The sequence below is a fragment of the Hypomesus transpacificus genome, chromosome 14 (assembly GCF_021917145.1).
Source record: "Hypomesus transpacificus isolate Combined female chromosome 14, fHypTra1, whole genome shotgun sequence".
NCBI lineage: Eukaryota > Metazoa > Chordata > Actinopteri > Osmeriformes > Osmeridae > Hypomesus > Hypomesus transpacificus.
The window spans coordinates 9,789,194-9,807,015 of record NC_061073.1 but is presented as its reverse complement, the minus strand read 5'-3'; the positions used below and the strand labels follow the sequence as shown (position 1 = coordinate 9,807,015).

Below are 17,822 nucleotides of genomic sequence, written 5' to 3'. Positions count from 1 at the left end.
CCACCGCTGAGAGACGCTGTGTTTGCCCTTTAATCAGAAGGCCCCCTGGCCTCCACCTGGCCTCACCCTGGCCTCCCCCTGGCCTCCCCCTGGCCTCCCCCTGGCCTCCACCTGGCCTCCCCCTGGCCTCCACCTGGCCTCCCCCTGGCCTCCCCCTGGCCTCCCCCTGGCCTCCACCTGGCCTCCACCTGGCCTCCCCCTGGCCTCCACGGCTCAACCCAGGTCCAAATGATGTCCCCTCCCAGGGCCCTCCCTGTGGAGCACAGCTGCAGGGCTGCTCCCCTGGTACTGCTGCTCCCCTGGTACTGCTGCTCCTGGGTCACTTGTTCAGCAGGTCAGAGTCAGAGATGATGCTGAGTGCTGTACCACTATAGTCAGTGGATTCTGAACACGCAACGCATGGAAATACTGGTTTTTGTTTCTTCTTAAGGCTGGGTGCAGATGTGCAATACTGGCAGCTGAACCTGTAGTCTGTGTGGGAGGAAGGCATACTGGCTTCTATATCTATATATCGATCTATATATCTATCTATCTGGCCTTTAAGTAGGGCAGGAAAAGCATTGTTCCACACACACACTCTTTCCAGTTGCATGAAAGTGGATTAGCCAGCGCTTCCTCCAAACACTTGATGAGACCAGCGCTTGAGTTTGAACTCTCCACACCCACCTCTCTCTCTGCTAGGTGTTACTCAACAACGACAGCGTCTGTTTCCTGTCTATTTGTAGCTGATGTATTCCTTTCATGTGGCGGCTCCGCCCTGCCAGTGGTGTCTGTGGATGTGGCTCTCTATCGCGGCAGGCTGGGAGCACGACCAGGACACAGGAAACAGACTCCCCTCCTCTTCACATGATTCAGCTCCCTCCTCACGCCAGCCCTACGCTGGCCCTCTTGACGCTCCTCCTTTGTGGGGAAGAGACCTGCTTTAATGGGCCTCCTCCTTCAATGGAGCCTGGAGGCCCATCATCAAAGTCTCAGCCCAGGGTTAGAATTTGATTTTGTCCCAAGATGGAGATGAGGGTGGGGGGAGAGAGTGGGGGTAGAGAGTGGGTGGAGAGAGAGCAGGGGGGGAGAGAGGGGCCCGTCACACATAAGGTCTTTCTGTGAGTCCATGCTGCATGCTTCTTTGTTCCATAATCAACTTTTTGGACAGTTTTTTTTTGGGGGGGGGGGAATTGGTGTGAAGGTGCTCAAGGCCAACTGAGTGAGAGACAAGCGACTGAAGGTCTGAAACAGCTCTGTCTCTCTGGAGCTCTCTGTCCCTGCCCTGGCCCCTGTGCCGGTCCCAGCCAGCTTTCTGCTGCAGGCAGCTAGCCACCACGCTCACTAGCCACATGCTAACGATCATCAGCAGTGTCACACTGAGACCCTCTGACTGTCTGACCTTTACACACACATTCAGATATCAGGGATAACGTTTGGTTCCAATAAATATGACCCTATAAATATGGGATTTTTAATGTGTGTGTGTGTGTCTGCTGACTTTCTGGTTGGATGAAGCTCAGGGGTTTAATTATCAGCTGTTTACTACAGCCAATAATTACTACTGCTTTCAGGGATGTGCTCTGGAGTGGTGTTGTCTGAAATGTTTGTACATCCGCAACTAACAGCTGCACTGAACAGCACACTTCCTCAATTTCCTCCTTGGCATTGTTCAGGGCTGCCAACTTTTCCAAAAACCTTGGCGTGAGATTTGGTTACCCCCCCCCCCCCCCCCCCCCCCCCCCCCCCCCCCCCCCCCGCCCCCCCCCCCCCATCGCGACCTTCACCCCCCCCCCCCCCCCCCCTCCCAGGTGAGCTTTCTCAAGTTTCCCTCCCTCCCCAGGCGAGTTTACACGGCTGTTTGCGCGTCAATGATGCTTCACTATGTTAACCAGCGCCTCGTCCGTTATTGTTTACAACGTTAGCTTGGCTACTTGTTTGGCGTTGCCTTTTCAGCGTGAGATATACAATGTGTGGCGTGAGAGCGTGAGAAATGGTTGAAATGTGTGTGTCACAGGGAGAGTGAGAGTTGGCAGCTCTGCACTGTTTTGTTACAGCTTCTGCTTCTTCAGACAGTTATAATGGCTGGGCTGGGCAGGGGAATGCTAGGCTACACTAGGCTAGGACTAGGCTACACTAGGCTAGGCTAGGCTACACTAGGCTAGGCTAGGACTAGGCCACACTAGGCTAGGCTAGGCTACACTAGGCTGGGCTGGACTCGGCTGGGCTCTCTAGTCCTGTGTCCCTCGCTGACGTATTTCTGCACCAACAGCCTGAGAGGAGAATCTAAGAAGGACCATCCTTCCCCGGGTTCCCGTCACCATGGACACCTTTTTCCGCCACTTCAAGCGAAAGGACACCGGCCCTCCGGCCGAGGATGTGTACTGTTGCGCCCGCCGGGCTAGTGTCGCCGTGCCGACCAGCAAGGCCCGGCGGCGCTCCAGCGTGGGGCTCCCGTCGGCCGCCCTGGCCCAGCGCCGGGGGTCCCGCGTGCAGCAGGGGCCCTGTGCCAGGGGCAGCAGGCTGGCCAGGGTGGTGTGCTACAGCAAGGCGTCCAGCTACAGCAAGGCGTCCGGCTACGTCCGGCGGCGCTCCAGCACCACCACTCCCAGCATGAACCCCCGCTTCGCCGTGCGGCGCAGGAAGGCGGGGAAGTTGAGCACCATCGACACCCACCTGCTGGGGCCGTCCATGCTGCTGGCCAGCCTCATCCAGATGACGGAGGAGGAGGAGGAGGAGGAGGGGGGAGGAGGGGGGCCCACCAGGGAGCCCCAGGTGGAGATGAGGGGAGGCAACGAGCCCCCGTCCCCCTCCAGCACCCTCCACTCTGATGGGGACGACAGCGACTACCTGAGCCCCAACGATGGAGCCAGCCAGACGGAGGGTGAAGACCTGCCCTCTGAGGAGGAGTCGTCTGTGGCCGAGGACGTCAGCTTGTCGGACCAGGAGATAGAGGACACCTCGTGGTGGCTCAACCCCCGACCCTCCTGCTCCTCCTCGCCTCTAGGGGCGCTGGTGGAGAGGGGGACGTCGCCCTCGCGGCCGCTCATACGTGCCCCTCGATGCCTGAGAAGGAACTCTTCGCGGTTGTTGCCGGGCGATGCGGCCCGCTACGTGCGGTCCAGCCAGAGGAAGAGGAGGCGGCTCTCCCACATCTCCAAGGTGGGGAGTCCCTGGCCAGGCCGTGGGCCCCCCATGCCCAGCCGGAGGAGCTCTGTGTACCTCCACCACCCCGCCCTCTACAGGGGCCCTGGGGATCTCAGTCCAGGGCTGGGGGCCCACTATGACCCCCGGCTGGAGAGCTGGACTGGCTTCCTTCTGTAGGTAGTCCAGGACCTCCAGGTCCCGTCTCTCTCTGTGTCCCCGTAGTGCCGCCTGTGCCGTCTCGGTCCAGTCGTGTGTCGTGGTGTGTGGAGTTACTGATGACGTAGTTGTGTTTTGTTTGTTTGTTGTGACGCTAACCACAGACGTCTGCTCTGTACCAGAATGCGTTGGCCTTGAGGAGGCTAAAAGAATATTTGTGATGCTCCAAAATAATCTACATTTGTCCTATTCTGTAAACTAAACATCCCCTGAATATCAAAAAGGAAAAAACACTGGATGCCTCTGTCATGGTATACACACAAAACAACAATCAAGTCACCAACAACAATGAGCTCTGACATCTAAACAATTGGTCCCCATTTAAACACTGAAACCTCAACTAATAGGCTAACAGGGAGTTTATAAGATTGTCCTTGTTGTGGTGAGGTCAGATGGGTTGGAGCAGTGTGTTGTGTCCTCCTGACCTGCTGATTCTCTGTCATGTAGAGCCTCTCCTCTGAGGTTGCAGCTCATTAGCCCGCCGCTCACAGAGAGACACTGCTCTGAGCACAGTGACTCACCGCCGCTGCATCGATCTCCTGGTTAGCTGACCACCACTGTGCTGCTACAGTTTACTCAGGGGGCAGGTGTGTGTGTGGGGGGGGGGGGGGGGGGGGGGGGGCAGGGAGCAAAGAGACAAAGGTCTAGGAGGCATGTTTTGGATGTTCTGACTCACAAATGTTCAGTTGCTCCAGCTGCTGTATGTCTATGGCGGAGGTTAGGGTGACTTACCCTACAGACACACATGCATGTGCATGATGAGCACACACACTGACACACACACACACACACTGCCACACACACACACACAGGACAGCAGGCGCACAGAGCCCATGTTCAACTAATCAATGACTGGAAAACCTCTATAACCCTCAGCACCTTTAGACAATACATTTTACATGAGTTTTTATGGCAAAAACTAATCTCGGTATGACCCCTAAACCCAGTCATTGTTGACATGCATGTTTAGAAGCCGGTGTTTTCTGTGTTGTAGGAAAGCCATAGCTAAGTCTGGCCTGCAGCAGCTGTCCACCGAGCCCAGCGCCTCCTCGCCCTGCAAGCCTGAGCCGCCCAGAGAGATACGCAGCACCGTGGACTGGACTGTGAGTGGACATGGGATTTGTAGTTCTTTTCAAGCCCAACATGTCTTCCTATTTCGATAAAAGAACATGAACTTAAGTTAAGATGTCACTTAGAGTTGTGTGAGTTTTAGATGGTTAAATGATTTAATCAGCCCAAATGTGTGGTTCTAATAAAAAATGCTGTATCAAATTAGTCTGACAACATGGAGGTGTGTAATGATCTCTTCCTTCACAGGAAAATGCCCAGTTTGGAGACCATATCTGGTTTGAGACAAGTGTTTCTGGGGATTTCTGCTATGTCGGGGAGCAGTACTGCATCGCCAAAACCATGGTGAGACTTCCTGCTCCAGAACCAAAATTGTGGGTTAGATCGCCCCCTGGCTGCAGATTGATGTATCTGAAGAAGTTAACCAGACACAGAATGGAGATGAGGTTTATTGATGTCAGAATCCTCTTCTTTCTTAGTAGTTTCATCACTAATTTCCTCTCTTTTTCATGCTCCCAAAGCAAAAATCGGTGGCAAGAAAGAAATGTGCTGGTTGCAAGATATCGGTCCATACAATGTGTATTGAGCAGCTAGAAAAAGTGAGTTGTTGAATGGAAACTGGATGAATATTCAGAATGAATGTGCTTGAAGTTGGTCATTTTTAAAACGTATGCTTTTTCTCTCCATAGATCAATTTCAGGTGCAAGCCATCGTTCAGGGATCCAGGATCCAGGAACATTCGAGAAGTCAGTACTGCATATTCTTTGGTCCAGTCTACTGGTAGGTTAAGTCTATATTAGAGTGAGCTGACTGATCACTTGTGTTTCATTCTCAGCCAAACGCCGTCCGTCACCATTGGGTCCACAGGCGTCGTCAGGCGGGGAAGTGTCGACAATGCGGGAAGGTCGCTAACGATGTCTATTACTGCTCCACTCACAAGCACAATGCTACCGTTATTACAAATCTTAAAGAGCCAGGAATAAACGTTTAAAATGAATCATCCCGTTTGTGTTTAATGCTGTTTTTGTCCCCATCACAGGGTTTCCAGCAGAAGTTCTCGTTCCACAGTAAAGAGATTGTTGCCATTAGCTGTTCGTGGTGCAAGCAGGCAGTGAGTCTTCCTCTGAGTCAGAGATCTGAAGGCCAGAGACCTTCTCTCAGTAACCTGGTAACTGTTGGTCATGGCCCCCCCACCCCTGTGTTGCAGTACCACAACAAGGTGACCTGCTTCATGCTGCAGCAGATCGAGGAGCCGTGCTCCCTGGGTGCCCATGCCTCTGTAATCGTCCCTCCTACCTGGATTGTACGCGTCCGGAAAGCACAGGTAATCCCAATCGGGTGACACACCTGAGGTATTTTAGCACTCGTGACGGTAAACTTACCTACATAATTGCTTTGTCTCCCTCAGACCTCGTTAAAATCAAGTAAAAAGAAGAAACGTACGTCTCTTAAGTGCAAGCCCAGCAAGAAGGCTCCAGAGGTTAGCTACAGCAGTGAAGCCACATGCACCACCTTACACCACCTTACCCCAACTTACCCCACCTTAGCCCACATTACCCCACATTACCCCACATTACCCCACCTTACCCCACCTTACCCCACATTACCCCACATTACCCCACACTACCCACCCTGCCCCACGGTACCCCACATTACCCAACATTACCCCAACTTACCCCAACTTGCCCCGCATTACCACACAATACCCCACATTACCCCACCGTACCCCATATTACCCCACCTTATCCCACCTTACCCCACCTTATCCCACCTTACCCCCACCTTATCCCACCTTACCCCACATTACCCCACCTTACCCCGCTGTACCCCACGTTACCCCACCTTATCCCACCTTACCCCACATTACCCCGCTGTACCCCACGTTACCCCATCTTACCCCACCGTACCCCACATTACACCACACCCTGTCCTAGCCAGCCTGACCTCCTCTCCTGTCCCCAGCTCCAGGATGGCCAGTGGAAGCCCTTCGTCGTGAAGCCCGTTCCCTCGCAGCTCATGAAGCCTCTGCTGGTGTTCGTCAACCCCAAGAGTGGAGGCAACCAGGTGACCCGCATCCTACAGCACCACCAGAGACTTCACACGTTTGGCCCCAATTAGCACACAACTGATGCGTTTCACGCGGTTACATACTGCATCTGTATATCTGGGTCATCAGGTTAGGTTGTGGGTAGAATATGAGTGTCTGATGGATTGTAAACACTGTGTTTTCTCTGTGTTCTCCAGGGAGCTAAGATCATCCAGTCCTTCATGTGGTATCTGAACCCTCGCCAGGTTTTTGACCTCACACAGGGAGGACCTAGAGAGGGGTAGGAGGACCAGCCACACCCTCACAATCCTGATTACCACACAGCTACAGCCACACCCTCACCACCCTATTTACCACACAGCTACAGCCACACCCTCACCATCCTGTTTACCGCACAGCCACACCCTCACCATCCTGATTACCACACAGCTACAGCCACACCCTCACCATCCTGATTACCACACAGCTACAGCCACACCCTCACCATCCTGTTTTCCACACAGCTACAGCCACACCCTCACCATCCTGTTTACCACACAGCTACAGCCACACCCTCACCATCCTGTTTACCACACAGCTACAACCAACCCTTACAACACATGTTGAGTTTTGTTCGGTTGTGCATTTGTTTTCTCAAGGTTAGAAATGTATGCCAAAGTACCCAACTTGCGGATATTAGCGTGTGGAGGGGATGGAACTGTAAGTAGAATATTGCTTTCATCCAAACTCCTTAAACTGCATTTTGTGTTAGAGAAGTAGCTAACCTAACTGCTAGCTACCGGAAGTTGTTGACCTGTCTTAAGGAATATGTGGAAGTAATGCTTGAATTCAATGAATTATGAGCATACCTAGTAGGCCTACAGAGTAACAGTTTAATCTGTCTGTAGATAGGAACGCTAGTAGCGCTAAATGTGGATTATAATTCATAGCAATGCTAACTGTGGAAGGGAACGCTAATTTTGAATAGTAATGGTACTAATGCAATAATGGTAATTCTATTAATGCTAACTGTGGATGGTCATGCTAGCAGCGCTAACTGTGGATAGTCATGCTAGCAGTGCTAACAGTGGATAGTCATGCTAGCAGCACTAACTGTGGATAGTCATGCTAGCAGTGCTAACTGTGGATGGTCATGTTAGCAGTGCTAACTGCGGATAGTCATGCTAGCAGTGCTAACTGTGGATGGTCATGCTAGCAGTGTTAACTGTGGATGGTAATGCTGACTGTGGACCTCCAGGTGGGTTGGATCCTTTCCGTTCTGGACCAGCTGCAGCTGAACCCTCAGCCCGCGGTGGCCGTCCTTCCTCTGGGGACAGGAAATGACCTGGCGCGCACCCTCAACTGGGGAGGGGTGAGTACAGACAACCCTAGCCTGACAGGAATGCCCGGGATTTAACACTAGAACAGATAACATAACCACTAGAAACGGCATGCGCCATACATCCATACATCCATACATCCAAACTCTATAATCTCTCAGTCTCATGATGAAGACCCATATTATTGACCGTGTTTGATCTAAACAAGTAAAAATGTTTCTTTGCCTTTTTTTGGCCTTTTGTGTGATTTTGTATAAATAAAATAAAGAGATCCAGATGTAATCAAAAGGTTCTGTGCCCTCTCGTCCAGGGCTACACGGACGAGCCGGTGTCCAAGATCCTGTCTCACGTGGAGGACGGGAACGTGGTCCAGCTGGACCGCTGGTCCCTGCAGGTGGAGCCCAACACCGAGGTCTGCCAGGAGGAGAAGGATGAGCATCAGACCGACAAGGTGCCGCTCCGCCGAGCCCCGCCCTGCCCTGCTACGCCCCGCCATGCCCCGCCCAACCCTGCCCTGCGCCACCCTGCCCCGCAATGCCCTGCCATGCCCCGCCCTGCCCAATCCAGGCCTGCATGTACATGTCAAATCAAATGTTATTTCTGTACTTAATATATAGACACGTGTGCTCTTCTCCTTCAGCTCCCCATAGACGTGTTCAACAACTACTTCAGCCTGGGTTTCGACGCTCACGTCACGCTGGGCTTCCACGAGTCCAGAGGTCTGTGCACTTAGGGTTCCAATCCTTCTGGAAAAACAGCTTTCAGACGTACCTGACACAGACAGAGAAATACTCTCATGTGTTGCTCTCTCCCCCCTTCCTGTGTCTCATTCTCTCTCCCCCCTTCCTGTGTCTCATTCTCTCTCCCCCCTTCCTGTGTCTCATTCTCTCTCCCCCCTTCCTGTGTCTCATTCTCTCTCCCCCCTTCCTGTGTCTCATTCTCTCTCCCCCCTTCCTGTGTCTCATTCTCTCTCCCCCCTTCCTGTGTCTCATTCTCTCTCCCCCCTTCCTGTGTCTCATTCTCTCTCCCCCCTCTCTGGATCTGTTGTTCTGTCTTCCCCTAGAGGCCAACCCAGAGAAATTCAACAGCCGTTTTCGCAATAAGATGTTCTATGCAGGGGTGAGTGTCTCTAGGTTACGTATATCTATGCAGTGTGACATCCCTCTGTGTGTGAGTAGTTCACACGGTGTGTGTTTCTGCAGACTGCCTTTTCTGACTTCTTAAGCGGCAGCTCCAAGGACCTGGCCAAACACATCAAAGTTGTGGTGAGTGAGACATCAGGCGGGAGGGCTGAACTCTGACCCTAACCTTTAACCCTAACCCTGTATGAAGGAAAGTGCATGTAGTCTTATTCTCTGTCTCCTATATTGTCCTCTCTCCAGTGTGACGGCACAGACCTGACCTCTAAAGTTCAGGACCTCAAGTTGCAGTGTCTTCTCTTTCTCAACATTCCCAGGTTTACTTTTTTTACTTTTAAACACTGCGCTCACACACTGCGCTAACACACTGCCCTCACACACTGCCCTCACACACTGCCCTCACACACTGCGCTAACACTGCCCTCACACACTGCCCTCACACACTGCCCTCACACACTGCCCTCACACACTGCCCTCACACACTGCACTCTCACACTGCCCTCACACACTGCCCTCACACACTGCCCTCACACACTGCGCTAACACTGCCCTCACACACTGCCCTCACACACTGCCCTCACACACTGCCCTCACACACTGCCCTCACACACTGTACTCTCACACTGCCCTCACACACTGCGCTCACACACTGCCCTCACACACTGCCCTCACACACTGCGCTCACACACTGCCCTCACACACTGCACTCTCACACTGCCCTCACACACTGCCCTCACACACTGCCCTCACACACTGCCCTCACACACTGCACTCTCACACTGCGCTAACACTGCGCTCACACACTGCGCTCACACACTGCCCTCACACACTGCCCTCACACACTGCGCTCACGCACACATATTCATGTAAACAACTATGCAAGAACATGACTGTTTGTATACCCACAGGATTAGGATGGATGGTAGTCTCTGTACGTAGTACTCACTGTCAAATGTACTGATTATGGTCTGGATGATTCATGATGTGTTTTGTTGGCCTCAGGTACTGTGCTGGCACCATGCCTTGGGGTCACCCTGGCGACCACAACGACTTTGACCCCCAGAGACACGACGACGGCTGCATCGAGGTCATCGGCTTCACTATGACCTCCCTGGTGAGTGGACATTTTACAGATAGACGCTATGCTCAATGCTAAATGCTAATGCCAATGTACAAACTCTGTGAATACAGAGCAGAGAATGCATATTTGTGTTGTTTATGTTGGTGATAATTATATAATAATGGTAAACTGTAAATATTTAGCATTCTGTGTTTACCTGTTAATAGTCAACTTTTGGAACAACAAGATTAACTTGAATGTAAAGCAGTAACAATTCACCTGTTACCCCCCCCCCCCCCCCCCCCCCCCCCCCCCCCTCTTCCTCCTCCACCTCCCCCCTCAGGCCACACTGCAGGTGGGGGGTCATGGAGAGCGTCTGCACCAGTGTAAGGAGGTGACCCTTACCACCTCCAAGCCCATCCCCATGCAGGTGGATGGGGAGCCCTGCAAGTTGGCCCCCTCCCTCATCCACATCACCCTCAGGAACCAGGCCAACCTGGTGCAAAAGACCAAGAGGAGGATCTCCATGCCCCAGCTCAACGAGTCAGTACTGTCCTCCCAGACCTCCTTCCTCTCCTCTCTCCTCCTGTCCTCTCCTCCTCTCCTCCTGTCCTCCCTCTTCTCCTCCCAGACCTCCTGTCCTCTCCTCCCTCCTCTCCTCCCTCCTCTCCTCCTGTCCTCTCCTCCCAGACCTCCTGTCCTCTCCTCCTGTCCTCTCCTCCTGTCCTCTCCTCCCAGACCTCCCTCCTCTCCTCCTGTCCTCTCCTCCCAGACCTCCTGTCCTCTCCTCCTGTCCTCTCCTCCTGTCCTCTCCTCCCAGACCTCCCTCCTCTCCTCCTGTCCTCTCCTCCCAGACCTCCCTCCTCTCCTCCCAGACCTCCTGTCCTCTCCTCCCAGACCTCCTGTCCTCTCCTCTTCTCATTCCTCTCCTCTCCTCCCTCCTCTCTCCCTAACTTGGCGTGTGTGTTCAGTCAGCAGTTCCTTCCTGAGAACCTGCAGATCAGAGTGAGCAGGATCAGCATGCAGGCATATGAGGCCCTGCACTACGACAAGGACAAACTGAAAGAGGCCTGTAAGTACACACACACACGCATGCACACACAAACCTACATCTACACCTACACACACATACACTAACACACACACCCCTAATATAACCATGTCAATACTCACCATACACCGTGGTGTATGGGAATAGAAGAACCATGCAGGCTTTGCAGTGTCCATAACAATGTCCCCCTCTAACCCTCCCCCGGCCCCCCCTCCTCCTCCTCCCCTCCCCCCCCCTCTCAGCTATCCCTCTGGGGGTCATCATTGTGCCAGGAGACAGCGACCTGGAGACGTGTCGATCACACATCGAGAGCCTCCAGCAGAACCTGGATGAGGTAGGGCGATAAGAGAATCCTCACACACCAGAAGGAGAGAAGGATCGGTATTTTAAACTGCTCTGCTCTCTTCTGGAAGATGTCGGTACTGCATGGCACTGATAAAACAAAGCACAGTAAGTCATAACTGATTTATAATTGAATAAGAAGAGCTCAATTGTTCAGATGTATTCTACTTCTTTTACAGGAAAGTGATGGAATGAAATCTGAGAGTCTGTCTTCTCAGAAGCTATCCCCGAAATGGTGCTTTCTTGACTGTAAGTGCAGTTATACTGAAACAGAAGCAACATTTCTGATCACTAAACTTCCTTCCTCAGTGTGAGACAATAGAAATGCAGGTGTCTGGTACGTTTCCTGAGTAGTAGGTTACACAAGTAAACACAAGTAGTGACATTAAAACAAGGGGCCATGCACCTACTTGGTGTCAAAATTAAACCTGTGAAAGTCATTTTGCTGCGTGGTCTTCATTTTTAGGCACAACTGCCGATCGGTTCTACAGGATAGACCGTGCTCAGGTAAGCCACCAACGCATGTACATGCTTCTATTAGATATAGAATCAATCAAATTAAATACATAATTAAGAAAAAAAACACTGAAGTATTCATATTCAGCAGTGTTCAGTTGGATGCGTGTGTCTCCGAGGCATCGTGCTGTAGACTGGGAGGCTGATCTCTGGACAGTACTCAGTACTCCTCTGACTGGTTTGATGGATGACATGATGCTGTGTGGCCCACAGGAGCACCTGAACTATGTGACAGAGATCTCCCAGGACGAGCTGTTCATCCTGGACCCTGAGCTGGTGCTGAAGGAGACGGTGGGGACGTCTCCAGGCATGCCCGACCTGGTGGACTCCTACGGAGAGGCCCAGGCCGACGCCCAGCAGTTCGCCTTCCCCTCCTCCTCCTCCTCCCCCATCTCCTCTCCTGGACCACGGTGAGAAGGGCGGGCAGGCAGACAGACATGCAGACACATATAGACCAGACAGACATGCAGACACATATAGACCAGACAGACATGCAGACACATATAGACCAGACAGACATGCAGACACATATAGACCAGACAGACATGCAGACATGCAGAATCAGACACCCACCCACCCACCCTCTCTCTCTCTCTCTCTCTCTCTCTCTCTCTCTCTCTGTTGTTCCTCTCTCTCTGTTGTTCCTCTCTCTCTGTTGTTCCTCTCTCTCTCTCAGTTGTTCCTCTCTCTCTCTCTCTCTCTCTCTCGTCTTCATCATTTCTCCCCCCTCCTCTCTTGACAGGGCGAGGGATTCTCAGAGGAAGAGGGTTTCCAGTGACAGCTCTGTGATCGAGACTCTGGCCTACGGCGGCTCCCAGGCCTCCTCCAAGACAGGCCTCTGCAGGTCAGCCTCGCATCCAGCCCCCGGCCTCACATCCAGCCTCACATCCAGCCCCAGCCTCACATCTAGCCCCCAGCCTTACATCCAGCCCCCAGCCTCACATCCAGCCTCACATCCAGCCCCAGCCTTGCTGGCCACCAAACAATGCACTATTAACTGTGGTGTTTAGGGCTTCTTATCTGCTCATAATTCAAAATCCTCCTGACTCATTGTGCTAATCGGCTGATACTGATGAGGGTAATGAACACATGGAAATGCTGCCATCTGAGGCATGTAGGCCTCCATGATGAGAGGAGGAGTCATCACCCTGCTTCCTGCTTCCTCATACTGTCTGTTCACACCTTGAATCTCTCTTTCCTGCTCTGTGTTGTTTCTGTCTTTGTTTCCTCATCTGTGTTCATCGGTCCAACACAACGTCAGCCAGTTTCAAACCCTTGGCTATATATGCTTCTTTGTGTCGCACACTCATTGCTCTTCTTTTCCATGCTTGGTGGGGATGTAAGGTGGCCCTTTAACCATCTAAATTAAGTCAATCAAGTTTCTAAATATCTTCATTATCTTCATTCTAATGACCTGTTTATATATGTCTCTTTACTCCCAGTTCCGAAAGCACTGCCTCAAGCGACCCAGAAAAAGGTAAAAATCTTGTTTTAGGTTCCTCCTTACCGCCAGACTACAAGGAAGTGTTTGAACTGACGTGTGTAATGTGCTGGCAACGTATCTGTTCACCGTTGGCAACGTATCAGTTCACCGTTGGCAACGTATCAGTTCACCGTTGGCAACTTATCAGTTCACCATTGTTTTGACAGTTTCAGAGTTGATGGAGTGTGTGAAAGCAGAAGACCTTCACAGGGTAAGTCAAAAGATTATTATTCATATGTAATAATGTATGAGTGGTGAAAGCCTTTGTTTGTGTAAATGAGGTTAGTGACACAGTACTTTCCTCAGCTCAGGGAGCTACACCAAGAGGGGTCCGACATGGCAGCCCAGGACAGCCTGGGGGGCACGTTACTCCACTATGCAGTGAGCTTGGGCAACAAGGAGATCGTCAAGTACATCATAGACAACAGTACGACAACGTCCTCAAAGTCTCCATATTCAGTCTTGCACATTAATGATGGCTTTACTAAAGTATGACATTTTTTCCTTTGTTAATGTGCAGCTCCTACAAGCCACCTGGATGTTCCAGAGAGGGAGACGTGAGTCATTCTTGTCTGATGTGGGTTTGAAGTAATAAAGATTGGAGACCTAGTAGTGGTTTGACCTGGTAGTGTTTTGTGTGTGTGTGTGTCTACTGTATGTACGTGTGTGTGTTCACACCCCCATGTGTGTGTGTGTGTGTGTGTGTGTGTGTGTGTGTGTGTGTGTGTGCGCGTCATGAAGAGGGGAGACCGCCCTTCACAAAGCAGCCACGGCGTGTGAGAGAACCATCTGCCACTACCTGGTGGAGGCCGGAGCATCTCTCATGAAGACAAACCTGCAGGTGGGCCTCAGCTAGCAGCTAGCCTCTGCTAGCATCTAGTAGCTAGCCTCTGTACCCACAGCTAGCAGCTAGCTTCTGTACCCACAGCTAGCAGCTAGCTTCTGTACCCACAGCTAGCAGGTAGCCTCTGTACCCACAGCTAGCAGCTAGCCTCTGTACCCACAGCTAGCAGCTAGCCTCTGTACCCACAGCTAGCAGCTAGCCTCTGCACCCACAGCTAGCAGCTAGCCTCTGCACCCACAGCTAGCACTTAGCTTCCACCCACAGCTAGCAGCATAATCACCTAAATATTAAACTAGAGCTAATTGTTTGCATTGCTAGGTTAGGTCAAGTAAAAAGAAACTCCTTTTTTAGGGACTTGCAGTCTGTGTGTAATGATGATTAATGCCTGGTGTCAGTGAGTAATGCAGCCCTGCAGGACCCCTGGCCTGATTCATAGATCCTCTGTAGCTTTAGTAACCTGTCGCCATGGTGAAGTCACGGGTGACCAGAAACATCACATCACTGGAAAGAATTCTTCCAGACAATTAAAAACGATTCATGTTTTGATTCATTCTATTTAGTATTGGAAAGGACAGTTCAGGCTCAGCTGATTTCATCGACTGAACTTTTACAAGGTTCTCAGTGTCCTCCTCTCTCTCTTTCTCTCACTCTCTCTCTTCTCTTCTGCAATCAACTGCTCATTCTGTCCCAAACCCTTCCTCTCATTCGCCCCCCCTTCCTCCTCTGCCCCCCCCTTCCTCTCACCCCCCCCCCCCTCGTCTCGTCTCGTCTCGTTCCCTCCCTCCTCCTGTCCTCTCAGGGTGAGACACCTAAGCAGCAAGCAGAGAAGGCAGAAGACCAGGAGCTGGCGGAGTACCTGGAGAACCGCCAGCACTACCAGATGATCCAGAGAGAGGACCAGGAGACTGCTGTCTAACTCACACTCAAACGTACACACACACATACACACACCCTCTCTTTTTCACACATATACACACAAGTACAAGTACACACACCATCGTCCTCGTCCTTCCCTCCTCTCTCTCAGCCGAACCATCCTTCTCCAGAAGGAAGCTGTTGAACAGGGTTCCTGAGGTCCCCTCCGGGTTTACATGCCAGGCTGCTAGTAGACAAACAGCTACGATGATCTGGTGTCAGACTCAGGAACACTGTTCCCTCAGTGGGGGTGGATGGGACGGGGCAGGTGAGGGTGGGCAGGTGGGGGTGAGTGGGCAGGTGGGGGTGGATGGACCTTGTGCTTTTCCCTCTTCTCCAAACGGGCCCAAGTCTGCGACTGAACTGCAGAGCACACAGCAAGCGAATGATGTGACTGAACTGCAGAGCACACAGCAAGCGAATGTACATCGACACACGTGGAAACACGTTTGGGGGGATTCTTTTCACGGCTAGAATAAGCGTATTTGAATGTGGCTTTTATCGACTTCCCAATATGCAATGACAAAATATCTTAAGGAATGTAGAGATTTGGATGGCGTCATTGAAAGGGATCGAGGTGGTTCTTCAGTAGCTAGGCAGGCAGGATTTTATTGTCATAAGTGTGGGCTTGAGATGACGGCTCCTAGATTTTCCTATGAATTTTAGTGACTTATGGATGTATTTACTCGAAGGACAGTGTTCAGGATATTTAACTTTTAAAAGTATGTTTATCACTGAATTTGAGATATTTATGATAATACTATACTATTTATAATGATAAGCTTTCATATTTGCTTATGATCAAATGAAAACCACAAGCATCCGAGTGTAACAAAACAGCAGTTTTATCTTCACTGCTTCCTGCTTCCTGCTTCAGTGCTGCACTGCTTCCTGCTTCAGTGCTGCACTGCTTCCTGCTTCAGTGCTGCACTGCTTCCTGCTTCAGTGCTGCACTGCTTCCTGCTTCAGTGCTGCACTGCTTCCTGCTTCAGTGCTGCACTGCTTCCTGCTTCAGTGCTGCACTAATTCCTGCTTCATTGCTGCACTGCTTCCTGCTTCAGTGCTGCACTGCTTCCTGCTTCAGTGCTGCACTGCTTCCTGCTTCAGTGCTGCACTGCTTCCTGCTTCAGTGCTGTGTTTCTTTGTGGCTTCGACCTTTGGTCACGGCGTTACATTATACAGTTTCCAAATATTTATATACAGCTTTGAAATATTTTTCTGTAATCAGTCTTTGTTTGTTACATAAAATGTAAATTTAATGTATTTTTCCAAATGTGAATTTGGCAATGTAAACTGTAAATACCTCCATATAAACATCGTGGAAGGGATCTTTGGTGTAGAAAATGCACTGGTTTAGCGTGGATGGTTAACAAGATCCTGACCTTGCTGGCTGGACAATGGAAAGTGATCCCTGTTTCTGCCAAAGCAACGATGCCTGCCATTTGTTCTGTTACACCATGATGAATCCTGCAACTGCAGACCTACTTTAGTTGTTAAATGTTTCTCATGTAGATCTCATTCTTTTTTTAAGAGAAGGGGTGAAATGAGTTAGCAATAACAATGACCCATTAAAAGGAGAAAGTCCATCGTCCCTTTCATCCCTTAATAGATTAATATAATTATTACTTAATTATTAGCACTAACTATTACACTTGCCATTGCAATCCAATGATTTCAGATTTGATTGTGGGTGAATATGAACATATGGTGGGATAGATGTGTTATGCCAAAGTTCAGTAAGTGACCCTTTACATAGCAGGTTTTTATCTTGTGGTATAACAAAATGTATCAAACAAAATCTGTTTTTAATGGCCCATCGTTACAACTACTGTCAGTTATTTCCATAATTAAGTGTCTTTCAAATATTAGTCAGTTTACATGATAATTTTGTGTTGAAATGTGGGGGAACTTGTGTGAACACTGTTTTAAAGATTGTGTGCAACCTAAAGTATCCAACATCAGTTTACTTTTTTGTGTAAAATTGTACTTAAGTATTATTAAAAACATTGCTTGACCTTAGTGAAATGTAGAGGGATATTTATCAAACTACTTGCTATTACTGGCTCGGTTTAGTTTTGTAAGGGGCTATAACAACAATTAGTTGTCTGTATTATCAATGCTTTGTTTTTGAGTTGCTGTGCAATTCAGGGTTAGAGAATTTGCATTTGAAAAAGTGTGCTGAGTGCTAAAACAGATGTCTGAATGACTGCTCTGTCCAAACCTAGTCCTTGTAATTATAGAGATTTCATCAGTGAAGTTTTGTACTTATGATGAGCAACCAAAATTAAGGACAGGTCTGTATCAATTGTAAAAGAAAAAAATATTAGTTGTACTGTATATTGGTCTTCTAGCCTGTTTGTTACTGTGTATTTGAAGAAAAATAAACATGTAAAATTGACTTGTCGTGTTTCATTTGACCTTTCTGTCAAACTTTATTTTGGAGCATTTGATAACATTTAACACCACAAAAAGCTCCCTTTCCTTGCATCGCTACATTAAGGACACATCAACCAGTGAGATCATCAAACACTGGCTGTTGCAGTTTGAATACATTCCTTGTTTGTGGAAGTGTTGGGTCCCCTCTGCGCCTGGTCTTTCCAGCGCTGGGAGAGGAGACGACTTTGTGGAAGTGTTGGGTCCCCTGCTCTGCGCCTGGTCTTTCCAGCGCTGGGAGAGGAGACGACTTTGTGGAGCCC

The 17,822-nt window shown here is 50.4% G+C and overlaps 1 protein-coding gene across 3 annotated transcripts in view; it reads left to right on the top strand.

Moving 5' to 3' along the window:
- The window catches only part of dgkzb (diacylglycerol kinase, zeta b), a 38,908-nt gene extending 21,469 nt beyond the window's left edge, over nt 1-17,439 (top strand). For 2 of the 3 annotated variants that reach the window (XM_047033409.1, XM_047033410.1), the window contains 31 exons: nt 4,337-4,445; nt 4,660-4,755; nt 4,932-5,009; nt 5,100-5,156; nt 5,246-5,314; nt 5,450-5,521; nt 5,618-5,734; nt 5,819-5,890; nt 6,373-6,474; nt 6,655-6,737; nt 7,096-7,156; nt 7,695-7,808; nt 8,087-8,227; nt 8,417-8,495; nt 8,840-8,895; nt 8,979-9,041; nt 9,159-9,232; nt 9,918-10,029; nt 10,319-10,518; nt 10,947-11,047; nt 11,269-11,360; nt 11,548-11,617; nt 11,835-11,875; nt 12,098-12,294; nt 12,627-12,728; nt 13,327-13,361; nt 13,535-13,578; nt 13,674-13,794; nt 13,888-13,924; nt 14,109-14,208; nt 15,011-17,439. In XM_047033409.1, the coding sequence (XP_046889365.1) occupies nt 4,337-4,445; nt 4,660-4,755; nt 4,932-5,009; nt 5,100-5,156; nt 5,246-5,314; nt 5,450-5,521; nt 5,618-5,734; nt 5,819-5,890; nt 6,373-6,474; nt 6,655-6,737; nt 7,096-7,156; nt 7,695-7,808; nt 8,087-8,227; nt 8,417-8,495; nt 8,840-8,895; nt 8,979-9,041; nt 9,159-9,232; nt 9,918-10,029; nt 10,319-10,518; nt 10,947-11,047; nt 11,269-11,360; nt 11,548-11,617; nt 11,835-11,875; nt 12,098-12,294; nt 12,627-12,728; nt 13,327-13,361; nt 13,535-13,578; nt 13,674-13,794; nt 13,888-13,924; nt 14,109-14,208; nt 15,011-15,127 (2,812 nt within the window). In that variant the 3' untranslated portion in view covers nt 15,128-17,439. Of the gene's footprint in view, nt 1-2,148; nt 3,300-4,336; nt 4,446-4,659; nt 4,756-4,931; nt 5,010-5,099; nt 5,157-5,245; nt 5,315-5,449; nt 5,522-5,617; nt 5,735-5,818; nt 5,891-6,372; nt 6,475-6,654; nt 6,738-7,095; nt 7,157-7,694; nt 7,809-8,086; nt 8,228-8,416; nt 8,496-8,839; nt 8,896-8,978; nt 9,042-9,158; nt 9,233-9,917; nt 10,030-10,318; nt 10,519-10,946; nt 11,048-11,268; nt 11,361-11,547; nt 11,618-11,834; nt 11,876-12,097; nt 12,295-12,626; nt 12,729-13,326; nt 13,362-13,534; nt 13,579-13,673; nt 13,795-13,887; nt 13,925-14,108; nt 14,209-15,010 lie in introns of those variants that run through there. The other variant, XM_047033408.1, reaches the window with a different exon arrangement.
- The last annotated feature ends 383 nt before the right edge of the window (nt 17,440-17,822 follow it).